Below are 18143 nucleotides of genomic sequence, written 5' to 3' on the forward strand. Positions count from 1 at the left end.
AGGTTTGGGTATTGCCAATTAAATGAAGACTGCTTCTAAGAAGGAAGTGCAGAGCCTCCTACCTGACCTGTGACTGCCTTAACAGCTTCGCTGGCTGACCTGCAGAGGGGGCTACTCCAGAAGGATCTGTCTGAATATCCTGTGCACACAAGAGCCTCACATTGTCCTGGGGAACAGCTTCTTGGGGATTACATCTCTTCCTTAGCAGTGTGGTAAGCCAATCTGCTCAAAACTAGAAGAGTAAAGGCACCTTGGGAGGATGTATGTGCAAGGCCCAGCACAGGGTAGGCAGCCAAGTGTGCATGATCTTTAATTCCACTTTTCATTTTAGAGACAACTGGGACTCCAGATATATATTTTTTAAGTCATCAATTGTGCCAGGAATATCTGCCAAGTGGTTGTATGATTGATTATACACTGGGAGAAAGCAGAATGTCCATGATAACTGTATCTGTTGATGCTGTGGGAGTCCCATGAAGCCTATTTATTAGGTCTTAGCTTCTAAAACTTCTAGCAAACATACAAATATTAAGAGTTATTTTGCAAAGCCCATGACATAAAAATATCATTATTCATGAGATATTGATTCAATGGGTCTATGACTTTTTATTAGGTAGTTACTCTGTGCCAGGCATAAATTATCCTTTACCTACCTTAAAAGTATCAGCCAAGATTTCCGCACCTCGTTGATTTGTCCTTTTGGAAAGGCCCACAAAAAATTCTCTGCCTATAATAAATGTCACGGAACACAGTGAGTGGGTAGCATCAGTGATGGCATGCTATTTTTTTCTATAAATAAAGACTTTAAAGCCTCACACAGTTCTTTCCTACCATAGAGGTCAGTTCTACTTGTTCTCTTGACTCCTGCTCTCTTTACATAAATGATTTTAGATTATTGCCATTGGAAATAAACTCAAATTGATAGAGGCAGAAAGTATCAATAGAATGGTGGTTGTCATGGGCTGATGTTGGGGAGGGGACAGAGCAGGAGCTAGTGAGTCAGTGTTTAATGGGTATGATGTTTCATTTTGGGAAGGCAAAACAGTGCTGGAGATGGATGGTGGTGATGGTTGCAAAACATGAATGCAGTTAATACCCCTGAACTGTGCATTTTAAAATAGTTAAATGGTAAACTTTATGTTATGTATATTTTACCACAATAAGGTAATATGGTTTTTATTTAGAAAATAACAGAATTAAACATATTAATAACTTGTAATCAGAAATTAAGTAATAGCAACAAGTTAGCAGAACTTCCTTATTTTCGTCCAAAAGAACAATACTATACAGTCTTGATGAGTCAGATAACTTTTTTTTTTTTTAAATAGTGTTGATGTAAGGGCTGACGAAACCATCTCAGTAAAATGAGTTTAGTGCTGACTGGTCTTCAGCTCTAAGAGCTGTCTTTAAAACAACACACCTATTTATTTCAAATTAACCCTCAAATACATCTATCTACAAAGCACTAAAGTTTTGGAGAAAGAAATTTTCTAGTTATTTGGCTTTTCTAAAATTCTACAATTTTTTTTTCTCAGAAAGCAAAGCATCAAGTAAAAACGCTCTTCTAGTTATAGGCAAAAAACCAATGATAGTAGATAGAGTTAGGCAATACATAAATGTAGGGGTTCTTATCCTTCATTAATTCTTTGGAAACTAATTCTACATGAAATGTGGAAAATATATTCCAACAGAAATCAGTATATATTTTGCCCCAGAACAAGTATAAACAGTATAGTCATGTACACTTGTAGCCATGTAGAAAGAATTGCTTGATAGACTTCACACCTGTTACAACTTTAATCTTCATGGTGTCCTTATAACAGGGGTAAAAGACATAGGTCAAGTAATGTTAAGATAAATTCCAATGGCTTATGCTGTTGGCAGACACAAGAATCGTTGGCAAAGTGACAGTATTTTGGGTAATGGCCTGATTGTGTTGTCCCTTAAGAAAACTCACTGCTGCTGCTGCTAAGTCGCTTCAGTTGTGTCCGACTCGGTGTGACCCCACAGATGGCAGCCCACCAGGCTCCCCTGTCCCTGGGATTCTCCAGGCAAGAACACTGGAGTGGGTTGCTATTTCCTTCTCCAATGCATGAAAGTGAAAAGTGAAAGTGAAATTGCTCAGTAAGTGTCCGACTCTTCACGACCCCATGGACTACAGCCTACCAAGCTCCTCCGTCCATGGGATTTTCCAGGCAAGAGTACCGGAGTGGGTTGCCATTGCCCTCTCCATACAAATCAAAACTTAAGTAAGGGAAAGGTCCTTTACTTGACAAAAAGTATTAATCTCTTTATTAAAAAAGTCAGTTGAAATAAAAAAGACAAATTTCCCTAATTCTCTTATGATAAATGTAGATTTATAAATTAGATTTACCCACAATTAAAAAAAAAACAAAACACTTAGGGACTTTCCTGGCAATTCAGTGATTAAGACTCCATGCTCCCAATGCAGGGAACATGGGTTTGATCACTGGTTGGGGAACTAAGATCCTGATGCTGTATGGCACAGCTAAAACAAACACACACAAACAAAAGTTACTTAAAACAAGAAGTGAAGCAACTTAAAATTTTTAAAAAATTACTTCATTATGCAAATTTAAACACACTATATGCAAATATAAACACCTTACGCACTTTTTCCATTTAAAAGTACAAAGAAAAGCGAACTGCTTATGTCTTTAAAAAGTAAGCCAGGCTTCTGTTTCTAGCAGTATGGCAGGCTATACCCCTTAAATAGCCTTTCTGATAAAAACAACTGAAGTTCTGGAATCAAAATAGTAAAAAGTATTTGGGTTGTTATATGTCTCATGTCATTTTCTTCTATAACCACTCACCCTCTTTTTCTTTTCCTTCCTCACCTTATTCTTTCATAGAAGAAATCAGGTCATTTATCCTACTGATTTTCCTACATTCTGGATTTGGTTGATTGTTTCCTTGTGTGTGTGTGTGTGTGCGCCAGTGCATGTGTGAAGTTGCTTTAGGCTTGTCCCTCTCTTTGCAACCCCATGGACTGTAGCCCACCATGCTTGTCTGTCTATGGGATTCTCTAGGCAAGAACACTGGAGTGAGTTGCCATGCCCTCCTCCAGAGGATCTTCCCAACCCAGGGATTGAACCAACCTCTTTGCATCTCCTGCATGGCAGGTAGATTCTTTACTGTCTGAACCTCCAGGGAAGCCCCTCCTTGCATACTAACATTAAATTATTCCTTTATCCTTTGTATTTTTGGCAAATTGATAGTCTATGTCGATACTTCATTAGATTCTTGCTCAATTTTTTTTTTTTTTGGATGGGGCTACTTCAGTGGTGGGGCTATCAGTTCAGTTGCTCAGCTGTGTCCGATTCTTTGTGAGCCATGGACTGCAACACACCGGGCTTCCCTGTCCATCACTAACTCCCAGAGCTTGCTCAAACTCATGTCCGTCGAGTCGGTGATGCCATCCAACCATCTTATCCTCTGTTGTCCCCTTATCCTCCTGCCTTCAATCTTTCCCAGCATCAGGGTCTTTTCCAGTGAGTCAGTTCTTTGCATCAGGTGGCCAAAGTATTGGGGCTTCAGTTTTAGCATCAGTCCCTCCACTGAATATTCAGGACTGATTTCCTTTAGGATTGAGTGGTTTGATCTTGCAGTTCAAGGGACTCTCAAGAGTCTTCTCCAACAGCATAGTTCAAAAGCATCAGAGGTGGGGTTACACATCTATTGTATCACATCCCGAAGTACATCATATCCTGACTGTCACATTTTCAGTGATACTAGAATCTTAAGAGTGTTCATGTAGTATCAGCCTGATTCCTCCGTCATAAAGCTCCCCATCAAGCTTTCTTATAAAGGTTTTTTATTTTTGTTGTTGTTGTTTCATTCCTTTATCTGTTTTTTTTCCCCTGCCTTGAAGCTTGTGGGAACTTAGTTTTCCAATCAGGGGTCAAATCCATACCTTCTGTATTGGAAGCTTTGAGTCCTAACCACTGGACCGCCGGGAAAGTCCCTCATATAAAAGTTTTACATGCTTTGATGATCATTGCACAGGTCCTTTGTTTTATTAAGGATCTACATTTACTGGGTAGAATTCTAAAAAACTTTTCTCAATCAAGTATTTGGTCTACTTGAAGCAGAGTTCACAAAGAAAAAATAGGCTAAATGCTTTATATTTATCAGTGATCACAGTAATGAATTGTTATCCCATCAACTTATAATAATGATCAATATGTTTTTTTTTAAAAATCATTATCCACTAATAAGCCAAAGAATAAATCATAATGGAAATGGGAAAACATTTTGAGTTAATAACAAAAATATTCATATCAAAACACAAAGGATTCAGTTAAAGCACTACTTAGAGGTAGTACTTAAATGCTTACATTAAGAAGAGGAAAGTTTCAAAATAAAGAGACAAGATTTCACTTTGCAATGAAAGGAAAAAAGAACAATAAAAACAAAGAAATTTGAAGGAAGGAAATAAAGGTAGAAACAGGAAAAGAAAAGGAAACATACAAGAGTGAGGGTTCAAAAAGCCAAAAGGTAGTTCTTCAAAAAGGTTAATGAAATTGACAGATCTCTGGCAAGAAAATGAAGGCCCCAAAAAACATTATGAATGAAAGGGGACATAGCTGTAATTGTTGTAGAACTTAAAACAGATATTAAGAAAATACGAATAACTTTATACCCAACATTTAAAAAACTTAGATGAAATAAATAAAATCTCAGAAAACAGAACTCACCAAAATTGGCTCAGAAAAAAATCTCAATAGTCATATAATTATTTCAAAAACAAAATCAGTTGAAAATCTTCCCACAAAGAAATTAAGGCCCACAAGGCCTGAATAGGTAAATTCTACCAAAGTTCAAGTAATGCGCAATTAAAGTTTTACTGATTTTAGAGAACAGAAACACAGGAAAATATTCTCTAATACATTTTATATGAGGTTAACATAATTTCAACCAAAGCCAGATAAGGATAACAATAAAGAAAAGTCACAGGCCACAGACACAAATCTGAAACAATTATCAGCAAAGTAAATACAGTGAAGTGAAATGAAAGTTGCTCAGTCATATGACTCTTTGTGACCCCTTGGACTATACAGTCTATGGAATTCTCCAGGCAAGAACACTGGAGTGGGTAGCCTCTCCCTTCTCCAGGGGATCTTCCCGACCCAGGGATTGAGCCCAGGTCTCCTGCACTGCAGGCAGATTCTTTACCAGCTGAGCCACCAGGGAAGCCCAAGAGTACTGGAGTGGGGAGCCTATCCCTTCTCCAGGGGATCTTCCCGACCCACGAACTGAACCGGGGTCTCCTGCATCGCAGGTGGATTCTTTATCACCTGAGCTAACAGGGAAGCCCTAAAAAAGAACACTGTAGTAAAAAGAGGATATATCTTGATTAAGTTTGATTTCATCCCAGGGATATAAACTTTGATCATTGATATCAGGAAATTAGTTAATATAATTAACCACATAAATAGATTAAAGAAGAAAATCATATACCCATTGAAGTAGGATGAGAGTTGATCACCTGAAATTCTATTTCTAGCTGTTTAGTTTAAAGAAACTTATATAGGTACTCAGGAGACACAACAAGACTGTACATAGCAGCATTGAAGACAGTAGAGAAAAACTGAAAAGTACTCAAATATATATCAGCAGTAAAACGAATAAATACATCATGGTGCATTTTTACTATGAAATTCCACACAGCTGTGAAAATGAATGAACTCCAGCTACATGGATCAAGTTAGATCAAAGGCAGAAAAATCACACAAGAGTTCAGATAATATAACCTTAATTATATAAAGTCATAAGAAAAGCAAAACTAAACAACGTATAATTTAGGAGTGCACATATTGAGGCGAAACTAAAAAAAGACAAGGCAGTGATTAACACAAAATTTAGGACAGGGTACACCTCAAGCTGGGAGGAAAGAGAGTTCGGGACTGGGCCTTCTATGGTCCTGGCAATGTTCTCTTTCATAATCAGGTGTTAGGTACTCAGGTGTTCATTATATTATTGGTCTTGAAACTGTACGTAAACATTTTATAACTTTTCTTTATGTGCCCCATATTTCACAAAAATAAATAAATGAAAGTAGAGGTAAATTGATGTCTATCTAAGAGAAAAAGGATTGAAACACTTTCTACCAGTAGCTGCTTGCCTGACTGACAGATTTCCCAGTGGAACTAGAGTTGGAAGTCGCTTTCCTTCTGTCCATTTCCTGATCAATTATTAATGAAGCTCTGGGTCACAGAAGGAAGGGGACTCACAGCACATGGGAAGTGCTCCAGATTTTGTCTCTTACTCAGCTCTGCACAATCTAAAACCTGAGTGGTGATGGTTGTACAATGTTGTGAATGTAATTAATGCCACTGGAATTATACACTGAAAAATGGTCAGAATAGCACATTTTAGGTTAAATATATTTTACTACAATTTTAAGGAAGCAAAAAAGTTGAAAAGTAGGAATAGAAGGTAGGACCACACATTAGGTATGAATGAGAGGCCAAGCAGATAAAGATCTTAATATTACAACACTATCTCTGTTTTCAATAACATAACTTTGAGATATTAAGCACTGAATATTATCAAAATAAAGCTTACAGATAGTGTCCAAGGCACGCCTCATTGTTTAGGACTTAATTAGAAGTTATGGGAAAAACAACAGGCTTGAGATGCTATGGAAAGACCTTTGACAAGTGGAAGAGATTCCTAAGCCTTGCGGTAACAACGAGAGGATTTTAGGGAATCTGTTCCACTCAGCTGTCGAGGTAACTAAATGGCTGTGAACACAGCTTGTTTTAAATCATTCTTCAAATAGTATCTGTACCTGCTTACAACAAGTTATTTATTCTATGGTTATGTTCTGGGAAAAAAAGTTTTATTGTAACAAAGTGTGGTTTAGACATCTAGTTTATCACAAAAGCCCATTTTCTAAGAGAAATAGGCTGTTGTTCTGTGCTGCTAAAAAGAATGAAAAGTGCCATCAATGGGAGACACAAAGAATATTCTAAGTGGAACTTACTAGGCAGATTCACAGAATGCCTGAGTCGGCCTGGATACAACTGGAGCTGAGAATGCAACGCAGGCCTCTCTGACCCCTTGCTTTCTGTTCTTAGGGCTCAATGGGTGTGCACAACAAACCCCAGAGACAGGGCCATCGCCCATGACAGTGGTAGGGCAGGTCATGCAGGGCACAACTCCAAGGGAGAGCTCTTTACAAACCTATGAGAAAAATGGCATCCCCTGAGGCTCAGTGGGCAGGAGGAGAAGGGGACAACAGAGGATGAGATGGCTGGATGGCATCACGGACTCGATGGACGTGAGTCTGAGTGAACTCCAGGAGTTGGTGATGGACAGGGAGGCCTGGCGTGCTGCGATTCATGGGGTCGCAAAGAGTTGGACACGACTGAGCGACTGAACTGAACTGAACTGAGGCTCAGTGACAGTGCCCCCACCCATAGGTATGTGACACCAAGCAAGGAACTAAGCAAAGTTTCCAGAAAAAACTTCCTCCTCCAGGAACATTAACTATATCAAAATGTAAGTTATATGAAACATTATTTTTATATTAAAATGAAAATGACTATATTTTTTCCATACACATGGAATTTGATATAAAATTCACATCAGCTAAAATATTAAACTTCCAAGAATCTCCAGGCTTCCAGTGGGGCACATGGGACACATCCCCAGATCTCTGGGGACCAGCCTCTGCTGTTAGGGCTACATCTGTGAAACAGATATTTATTCTTTGACAAGTAGGGGAAAGCAAACTCTCATTATCAATTAAAAATTATTATTGATGTCTTGTTGATCAATATAGCTAGTATGACTCTGGAGACCCAGATTTTAGCACATGACTTTACAAAAACAATAATAATATGATCATAAAGAGCTTGAAAAGTTAAACGCTGAAATTACCATTTCTGTAGTAGCTATATTACACCCATTATAAAAACTGATTCCAGTTAGATCAATAATATCAGCTATTTATATTTTGCTGAGTTCTGCTATTATTCATCTGGCATTAAGTCAAGCCAATTTACACTGAAAATTATTTAAATTTATCTTGCCATCTAGGAAGAAAATTATTTTTAAATGACAGATCTTAAATTAAGAATCTTTCAAATGCAGACTGGATATACTGTCACGCAATGCAAAACTATGCAACTCTTAAGCTAAAGTTGTGGAAGAACACAGTAGACACAACCTATAAAATGATATATATATACTGATAACATGTAAAATAAGCAACTGTGCACACAAAAGTACTAAAGGTACTTTAATATTCAATAAAAAAAGTAATCAATAATCCAGATATTGAAATGATTATCTTTGAATGAAAGGTCATTTTTTCTTTTCTTCCTTTTGTGCTTCTCTGTATTTTCCAAATTACTCTTACTTTGGTAATGAATAAAAACCTATAATTAAGCAAGGGGATATGGAAAAGGTATTAGAAATATTTTTAGATAGGAAAAAGTAAATACAGCTCTACCTGTGAATAAGACATCTCCACCATCTAAAGTTGCATTTTCATCTTTCATCTCTACTATGTTGAGCTGAAGTTTTTCTAGTGCTTCTTTCATCATGTCAGCCTATTGAAAATAAAATGATTCAGATTAATATTCTTACCATTTTCTAACAAGAAAACCAGTCATCTAAAACTTCAGATCACTGAATTATGCTCCCACGTGTACACAAACACACACAAGCATACTCTAGTGAAAATATAAAGTGAAAGTGAAGTCGCTCAGTCATGTCCGACTCTTTGCGACCCCATGGACTGTAGCCTACCAGGCTCCTCCATCCATGGAATTTTCCAGGCAACAGTACTGGAGTGGGTTGCCATTTCCTTTTGCAGGGGATCTTCCTGACCCAGGGATTGAACCTGAGTCTCCCACATTGCAGCCAGACGCTTTACCATCTGAGCCACCAGGGAAGCTCATGAATATGTAAGTGCAGTATATATTGAACCAGCCATGATCATTTGCAAGAGAAGAAATTATTTGTTAGAAATTGTCTATTTTGTCCCCTTCTAGTCTAAAATCAAAGCAATATTAAGATCTCTCTCGTTTTTGTCTGTTGGAATTGACTACTTAGAGGACATTGTTGTAAGTGTGACTACTTAGGGTATAGGAGTTGAGGAATGTGGGAGACAGAATACTTAACCCAGCTACACTTGCCAGAAAAATACAAGATTTAATTTTAAATTTTAAGTCAGTCAGGAAGAATTGCACACACAGAGTAATATGTGGAACGAATATCAATGACAATAACCAATAACTTGAAATCTCAGCTCACTGGACTATTACTGTTTTCCATTCAAATGGTTGCTAAAATATCAGAACATCTAAGGCTTCTCTGTAAATCTGAACTATTATTTAAATTTTAACCTAGGTCTCTACAGGTGATTAATAAATACAATAACTGTAATCAAACCAAAGAATACCAGAAAATGAATTTCAGAGACTTTCTATGAGTTCAGGGATCAGTCTAAAGCACAGATATACTCTGAGGTGGACCAGGGAGCACTTAGAGTCAGGTTTACTTTAACACAAGAGTCAAATATAAGGCATAACAAATGCCCTTTGAAGCTCAAAATTTAAGTCCTTCCAACAGTTCAACAAAACAATTTCAATACTTCTGAAGGTCTGTATAACTTTTAACATGGTAAAGACATACATTGAGAAGACATGAATAGGGACTAAGGGAAAAACAAGAGATCACATGACACTGGGAAGAGCAAAAGTTCTTCTGGCAAAAGTTCTCCCAGAATACAGCATGCCCAGTACAGATAGTGAATCGTCAATGAAGAGTTTAGGAGACATAAACACAGCGGAGTAAATTCTAAAGTAATATAAACGTGGACATATTTGACAGCAAGCCTGACATTCATGCAGTCAAAAAAAAAAGTAAAGAAAATACAAAATAAAATAAATATATCATCTCATCTTTGTCCTGGAACTCATGTAAAAATTCCACAAACTAGAGTGACTCAAAACAATATAAAATTATTTCCATGGATGAAATGGTCTTCATGTAACAAATACATCTAGTAATTTCTTTTAACAGCAGGTTTCCCTACGTAACAGGAAGTGGAATTGTTGCTATAGCATAAGAAAGAAGCAAACTAATATTTACCATGACTTGTTGGGCTACAGTGAACCCAGGAAAACACACAACTGTTTTCTTCCGGCATCTGCCTCTGTGTCCATGTAAAATTCACTGAGTTTGGAGAAATAAGAGAACTGAGCTAGTTACCTTTGGTTTCTATTACAAATGCCACTGTTTCCCTTATAAATTAACCTTTCAAAGATTACTAGGAATTCAGCAATAACAAGTATCTTTGATCTGAAAAGTTTACATGTAATATCTCAACTCAGGAACTTTAGTCAATTCTTAATTAAGAGTTTAAAGAGACAGAAGTAGGGAGGCTAATAGATACCAGTTTCAGGAATACTGCACTTTAAAGTCCTATATCTTTCCGATTAAAGTTTTTAGAGGATAAAATGCCTGCGGTTTCTTAAAAGTTAAACAGCTGCACCAACATGAAAAAACTGGCTTTTGTGTAAGGACTTAAAAAAAACATTCAGTCATATCTACACACACAAAGTCATTAGGATAGGCCCATACCATAAACACAGCTGATACAATTACTTTCAGAGTTAAGGGTGTGGACAAGTTTAAAAATGTTTTAAACATTAAGTAAACAGTTTTGAGAATTGCAGGATGATACAGCATCAGATGGGCAATGCTAACCCCAGTGAAATTTCTGGAGAAGAAAACTAGAGGATCAACTCCATTCAGGACTGCACACTCTTGGCACAACGGTTCCATGAGGCAGACAAACTTGACTGCAAACAAAACCCAGAGTTGCCCTGACACACGGCCCATAGCAAGCCAGTTATTCAGGTAGTTAGAACACTAAATATAATTACAGAAGTGGGAATTTTTGTGGAAAAGGTCCAAACCATGAGCCTTCAAGAAACTGCCCAGTCTATGGTTTCATGGCTGTGTTTAATGTTGACATAATTAAATTTCAAGAGGGAAAAAAAAAGACCAAGCAACACCCGCCTTTCACTGAGACAGTAAACTTGCAGAGTGGAAATTAGCATTACTCAGGGTGGAGAGAAACTGTCAGAACAAACAGTATTAATTCCAAAGGTTGAGTTGAATGGGTCACTTTAGCCCATGAAATCAGGAATAAAAATGGCAAATTAGAGAAACAACCTTAATTTTTGATCCTAAAAAATTTATAAGAACTTCTTCCCTTTTCACTCTACATGCATTCTACACGCAGTGTTGTGTTGGTTTCTGCCATACCACACAAACCAGCCACCAGTTCAGTTCAGTCGCTCAGTCGTGTCCGACTCTTTGCGACCACATGAATCGCAGCACGCCAGGCCTCCCTGTCCATCACCAACTCCTGGAGTTCACCCAGATCCATGTCCATTGAGTCGGTGATGCCATCCAACCATCTCATCCTCTGTCGTCCCCTTCTCCTCCTGCCCTCAATCTTTCCCAGCATCAGGGTCTTTTCCAATGAGTCAGCTCTTCGTATCAGGTGGCCAAAGTATTGGAGTTTCAGCTTCAGCATGAGTCCTTCCAATGAATATTTAGGACTGATTTCATTTATGATGGACTGGTTGGATCTCCTTGCAGTCCAAGGGACTCTCAAGAGTCTTCTCCAACACCATAGTTCAAAAGCATCAATTCTTCGGCACACAGCTTTCTTTATAGTCCAAATCTCACATCCATACACGACCACTGGAAAAACCACAGCCTTGACTAGACGAGCCTTTGTTGACAAAGTAATGTCTCTGCTTTTCAATATGCTGTCTAGGTTGGTCATAACTTTCCTTCCAGGGAGTAAGCGTCTTTTAATACATATATCAACTCCTTCTTGAGTCACTCCCAACTCCCCCCATCTTTTTTTTTTTTTAAGTTTATATTCTTGTTTCTTTTTGCCCCACCCTTTCTCCTCCCACCCTTTGTGACAGATTTCTTTCCTGGCCACAGGGGGTTTGGGCCACACTTGCTGCTTCTGATCATACAAACCACATGTCTTTCAAGAGCTGGTACTATTTGAGGTGGGGCTTCCCAGGTAGCTCAGTGGTAAACAATCTGCCTACCAATGCAGAAGACACAGGAGACACGGATTTGGTCCCTGGGTGGGGAAGATCCCTGGAAGAGGAAATGGCAACTCACTCCAGTATTCTTGCCCCACGGACAGAGGAGCCTGGTGTGCTACAGTCCACGGGGTCACAAAGAGACACGACTGAGCACGCACTATTTGAGGTAACTGCCTTTTTCTTTTCTTCTTCCCTCACTCCCTTTCTTTTCTGGAGTATAAATGTTAAAAAATGTAGAGTTCTTGGGTTACACATTCACAGTCACTCCTCACTCCTGGATTATGATCCAGGGCATAGGGTTAAAATCCCAGTTCTGCAATTTACTAGCCAGGTGACTTAAGCTGTTTAACTTTTGAGCCTCAGTTTTCTCATGTAAAATGGGTGGCTAGTCATAATAGTGGCAACTTCCTAGGCTCTTCCTGAGCATTAAATCCATGAAAAACAGCTTGTGATAATTGCTCAATAATACTAGATATTACTTTGGCTATTTTGATGAAAACCAGTGACAAATTCTTGTATTATGAAACTGACCTCCAAGAGAAAAGCTGTTGCTTTCTCTTACATTTGGATGAGTTTCTTATGTTTTACCACCTTATGACAAATCCCATCTGTTTTCCGGAGAATTAAAATTAGTCTTTTCTGCAAAGCCAATGTAAAGTCAGGGCACAAACATTGAGGACACATTTAAATGTAAATCAATCCAATTTGATTTCATTCCAGCTCCTGGAAGTTGCCAGGCTATGTGGTAGATTTCTTGTATAATCTCTGCTTTGAAATAGCCCTCTGGAGGTAATACACAAGGTGGGAAGTGGGCTTGTCCTATAAGATGTTCCACAGCACTCAAAAGAGTGTCAGCCAAGATGGTACAGAATGATTACAGTTATTGAAGACATTACATTTCAAAAGGCTTGTCTAAAGAATTTCTGCTCCTTCCTAACACCTGGCCTTCTTTCCTTACCTTTTCTGTTCTACTCTCTTCTGACTTTCTTTTATGGCTCTCATTTCTGTTCCCTCATTTGTCCTGTCATGTTCACATCATCATCCTGCCTTCTCCTTTCATTCCTTTTGGGTTCTCACGGTGATGGCAAGAAGTGAGGATTTGAATACGGGCTGTATCATTTACTGAGCAAACCTGATGGCTCCGTGGGTAAAGAATCCACCTGTAATGCAGGAGACACAGATGTGGGTTCAATTCCTGGGTCAGGAATATCTCCTGGAGAAGCAATGGCAACCCACTCCAGTATTCTCGTGTGGAACACCCCATGGACAGAGGAGCCTTATGGGCTACAACCCAAAGGGTTGAAAAGAGTTGGCCACGACTAAAAACAAAGCACAGCACTCTGTCACTTATTAGCAGTATGACTTGGGATGAGTTAACGTCTCTGAGCCCAAGTTTTCTAATTGGCCAGTGGGATAATGTGTTCTCTTTAATGGTTATTATGTAAGTAACAAATTAAAATGCAGAAGGCGCCTAGTTCAGCACCTGACACACTGTGCGCAAAACCAGTAGTTGGTATTGTTATTATTTTGCCCTAAATTAACTTAGTGCTTTGGATTCTGGCTCTCTTTTGAAAACATAAAAATGAAACATGCAATTTTCATTATGAAATAAAACATTTTGATCTTAACTCTCCTTTTCTCCTTGCAAAATTCCCCCAAAAAACAAAATACCAAAACAAAAAAAACTTTACACATTTTTATTGGCAAGTTGTATTCTAGAATAGTTTGCAACACACCATAATTAGTTGCAATACTCTTTATTTAGAGGCCAACGTTTTCCAGTTAGCCCTATCCAAAGTTGTCTTTGATGCATATTTTCAACAACGTTCATTGGGAATGTTTCCCACCTTCCTTTCGGATGCTGTGACTATGCTCATGAGGCCTGATGAACCACTCTGTGCTGCGCTCCGTTAAGAACTGCACCTCTGTGTGCCAAGCCACTTTCCTTTAGCTGCCTCTGCTCAATGGGCTGCCAGATGTTCTGACTACAAACAAGGCCCTTGGCATTGGCCTGTCTGCAGCTGACAGGCCTCAGTCACCTGTAGTTCTGGGAGCAGTGCTGTCAACACTGTTAATACTAGGTTTTCAGTGCCCATCCATTTAAATGTTCTGAATCCCTTTGAACTCATCATATTATGGGAACTTTAAAATTATCCTGTCATCCTGGTCTAGCTCTGAAGAACTGAAGAGCAGCAACATAGTTTTGTTAGTAGTGAAACGGTTTCATTTTCTCAACTTGTCACTGACTTTGTTTTGCTGTTCAGTGTTAAGTGTGACTGCTGAGGAAGTCACTCAAGAAGCAGATGTGATGTCTTCAGCTCGTCATGACACAGCTGGCTTGGAGCTTGCATCAAAGCTGTACTGTGTTGTCCCTCGTCACACAAAACCCTTCATGTGTTTATGCCACCTTCATGTTCTTTGTTAATCAGTACATCTTCAGCCACTGTGGCCACCTGAACTAGCATATTTGGGTGATTTTGTAACAATACTTAACATCCGTATCATGCTTTCACATGTATTTTCTCATTTGATCAACATTTCAAGTTCAATAAACACTTAGTGGATGTCAACTTTAAAAAACAAAACAAAACAAAACAGGTTGCAAAGATTAAAAAACCTCACAAAACTATAGTCCTTGTCCCCGGGAAGTTAGCTATCCAGTGGGGAAGATGTACCTTATGAATGTATAATGACAGTAAGATGGAATATTTGTTGTGATGCTCAGAAAAACTCCAAAAGGTAGGAAGGGTACACAATGATATACCCATTTTACATATGAGTAAACCGAGGCTAAGGGAAGCTGACTGTCTTGAGTCAAGCTTCCTGAGCCCATGCCCGTGTTCATGTTCATCTGCACTGCACTGCGTGATCATGATTCTACTGAGGTCTTATCATAGAGTGCAGCTCACATTGGAACTGGAGCTCATGTCTTCTCTTTTCCAACTCTGCACATTTAAGTCTACTCTGGGTTCCATGATCTCTTCACATCAGAGATGGATGACATTTCTGTATGTTAGGGCCCCAGGATGCTAAGGTGTGATGTAATAAACAATATGAACAGGATTATAAACCATGGCAGGAATGTTCACCAAGGATGCGAGGATGGCTAGCATTTTAATTGCCACCTTTCAACTTTGGGATGCCTTAGGCTTATTCAGTGGTCTATCCCTTAACTTTTCCACATGTACTAATGAAATTACTAAAGTTAACCAAAACCACCACCACCCACACACAAAATAAGATCAAAAAGGAGTTTAATATACTAAATGATTCAAACTTAAAAATTTCTAAATGAAAACATATTGAGATTCTCTTCTACATTCTAATTTTAGGGCAAAGCTCTTAGGAAGAATTTAGTTAGCAATGATAATAGCAAACATCCATATAGTCTTCCCATGTGCCAGACACTCTACTAAGAACTCATATTGAATTTACCTAACCTTCCTAATCCAATGAAACAAGTAGTAGCAGTGTTTCTGTTTTACAGATGAGAAAGCCAAGGCAAGGTTGTGACTTGCCCGGGGTCTTAGAGCAGCAGAGCTGAAATCTGACCTTAGAGAGCTTTACTCTAAAGTTTGTGCTCTTCTTTCCTATACAATTTGTCACTAACAAAAAGACAATTTAGCTAACCACTGTGCATTTAAATGAAAACTAATGTTAGAAGTGACTGTGAGAATCTATAATATTCATAAAAACATGCGCCGTGTGCTTATTTACTCAGTAATGTCCAGCTCTTTGTGACACCATGGACTGTAGCCTGCCAGGCTTCTCTGTCCGTGGGAATTCTTCAGGCAAGAATACCAGAGTAGGTTGTCATTCCCTCCTCCAGGGGATCTTCCCAACCCAGGGATCAAACCTAGGTCTCCTGCATTACAGGCAGAACATATATTCACTTAAATCTATTTGTTTAAAAAAAAACATGGACTAAGATACTCTGGAGGAGGGCAGGGACAGAGGTACAATTTTCTAGCAATGTGAACTTTGGTTTTGATTTCTAAAGATCCTAAATTTTGCTTTCCTAAGTGTACACCAACTAAGGCTAATTAATTTGAGGAGTCATTACTTCACCCTTCCAATTTCCAGATTAGATTATGAGAAATTAGTTGCAGAAAAATCTTTAAATAGTCAACAACATATTTTAATTACAATGAGATTACAATAGCATATGGACATGTGAATATACTTCAAACCAATTCAATCAATCTGGAGAGCTTCTGAGAAGGGTTTCTGCCACACTGGGAAGTACGGTAGGCTTCCCATAAGGAATTCCAAGATGGTACCCAAGACAGCCACCCTCTGATGGGTATGCCATGTGTAAACCTCTCCCTTTGAGTTTCAAAAGGACTTGCAAATATGATGAGTTATCACTCCTGTGATTAAGTTACATTTCACAGCACAGGTAAAGATATTTTGCAGATGTAGTTCAGGTCCTTAATCAGCTGACCTGAGTTACTCAAAACAGAGATTATCTTAGATGGGCCAGGTCTAATCAGGTGAACCCTTAAAAGAGGGTTTAAAGGTCAGAGATGGAGGAAGTCAGAAATATGTTCTCTTACTGTTCTGAAAGAAAGCAAACAGCCATGTTGGGAACTGCCTGGTAGGGAGGGGGCCTACCAGGTGGCCTCTAGGAACTGAGAGCAACTCCTAGTTGCTAGCCAGCAAAAACTCAGGGATCTTAGTCCTACAATCCTGAGGAATTGAATTCTGTCAACAGAATTCTGAATTAGCCTAGAAGAAGACCTAAGCTCCAGGTGAGAATACAGTCCAGCTGACAACCTGGTGCACTGTGCCCAGACCTCCAACTTATAAACACTGTGAGATAATAAATGGGTGTTCTTTTAATGCTATGTTTATGATAGCAATAGAAAACTATAGGGAGAACCCCAAATTTTAAAAAAAATGTATTTAAAAAGGCTTTGATCTGAAGCAAAATGTTGAACTAAATGTTCATCTCCGAGTTGTTCAGAATATGGTGTACTAGTTCTTAAAATGTTCATAAGAAATTCCCAAGAAAATAATGATTTAAATAAATTTAGGATTCCAGACCCACTAGTTTCCTTAATCCATTATTTTTAAAAAAGATTTACTTATTTATTTTTGGTTGCGCTGGGTCTTCACTGCTGTGTGGGTTTTCTCTAGTAGTGGTGAGTGGGTGCTGTTCTCTGGTTGTGGGACGCAGGCTTCTCATTGTGGTGGCTTCTCTTGTTGTGGAGCTTGAACACAGGCTTCAGTAGTTGCAGCTTGTGGGCTCAGTAATTGGTGCTCCCCGGCTCTGGAGCACAGGCTCAGCAGTTGTGGCGCATGGATTTAATTCCTCTGTGACTTGTGGGATCTTCCCGGATCAGGGATCGAACCTGTGTCTCCTGCATTGGCAGGTAAATTCTTTACCGCTGTGCCATCAAGGAAGCTCTCCATTCATTATCTATTATTTACTGAAATCTTATACAATTAAAATTTTAAATGAAGAAAACAAGTTGCAATTCCATTAGAAATCTAATACATCCTTATGTCTTCTTTGGAGAAATGCCTATTTAGTTCTTTGGCCCATTTTTTGATTGGGTCGTTTATTTTTCTGGAGTTGAGCTGCATAAGTTGCTTGTATATTTTTGAGATTAGTTGTTTGTCAGTTGCTTCATTTGCTATTGTTTTCTCCCATTCAGAAGGCTGTCTTTTCACTTTACTTATAGTTCTCTTTGTTGTGCAGAAGCTTTTAATTTTAATTAGATCCCATTTGCTTATTTTTGCTTTTATTTCCAGTATTCTGGGAGGTGGATCATAGAGGATCCTGCTATAATTTATGTCGGAGAGTTTTTTGCCTATGTTCTCCTCTTGCACTGTTGGTGGGAATGCAATCTAGTACAGCCACTATGGAAAACAGTGTGGAGATTCCTTAAAAAATTGCAAATAGAGCTGCCTTATGACCCAGCAATCCCACTGCTGGGCATACACACCGAGGAAACCAGAATTGAAAGAGACACGTGTACCCCAATGTTCATTGCAGCACTGTTTATAATAGCCAGGACA

General features: G+C 38.7%; 1 protein-coding gene across 1 annotated transcript in view; it reads right to left on the bottom strand.

Annotated features, from left to right (window-relative positions):
* The window catches only part of DDAH1 (dimethylarginine dimethylaminohydrolase 1), a 154297-nt gene that overhangs the window by 36837 nt on the left and 99317 nt on the right, over positions 1–18143 (bottom strand). Inside the window, exons 2-3 of the mRNA XM_005678156.3 lie at positions 8483–8582; positions 654–727 (exon numbers count right to left, since the gene is read on the bottom strand). Coding sequence (XP_005678213.2) covers positions 654–727; positions 8483–8582 — 174 coding nt within the window. The remainder of the gene's footprint in view (positions 1–653; positions 728–8482; positions 8583–18143) is intronic.

This window comes from Capra hircus, chromosome 3 (assembly GCF_001704415.2).
Source record: "Capra hircus breed San Clemente chromosome 3, ASM170441v1, whole genome shotgun sequence".
Taxonomy (NCBI): domain Eukaryota; kingdom Metazoa; phylum Chordata; class Mammalia; order Artiodactyla; family Bovidae; genus Capra; species Capra hircus.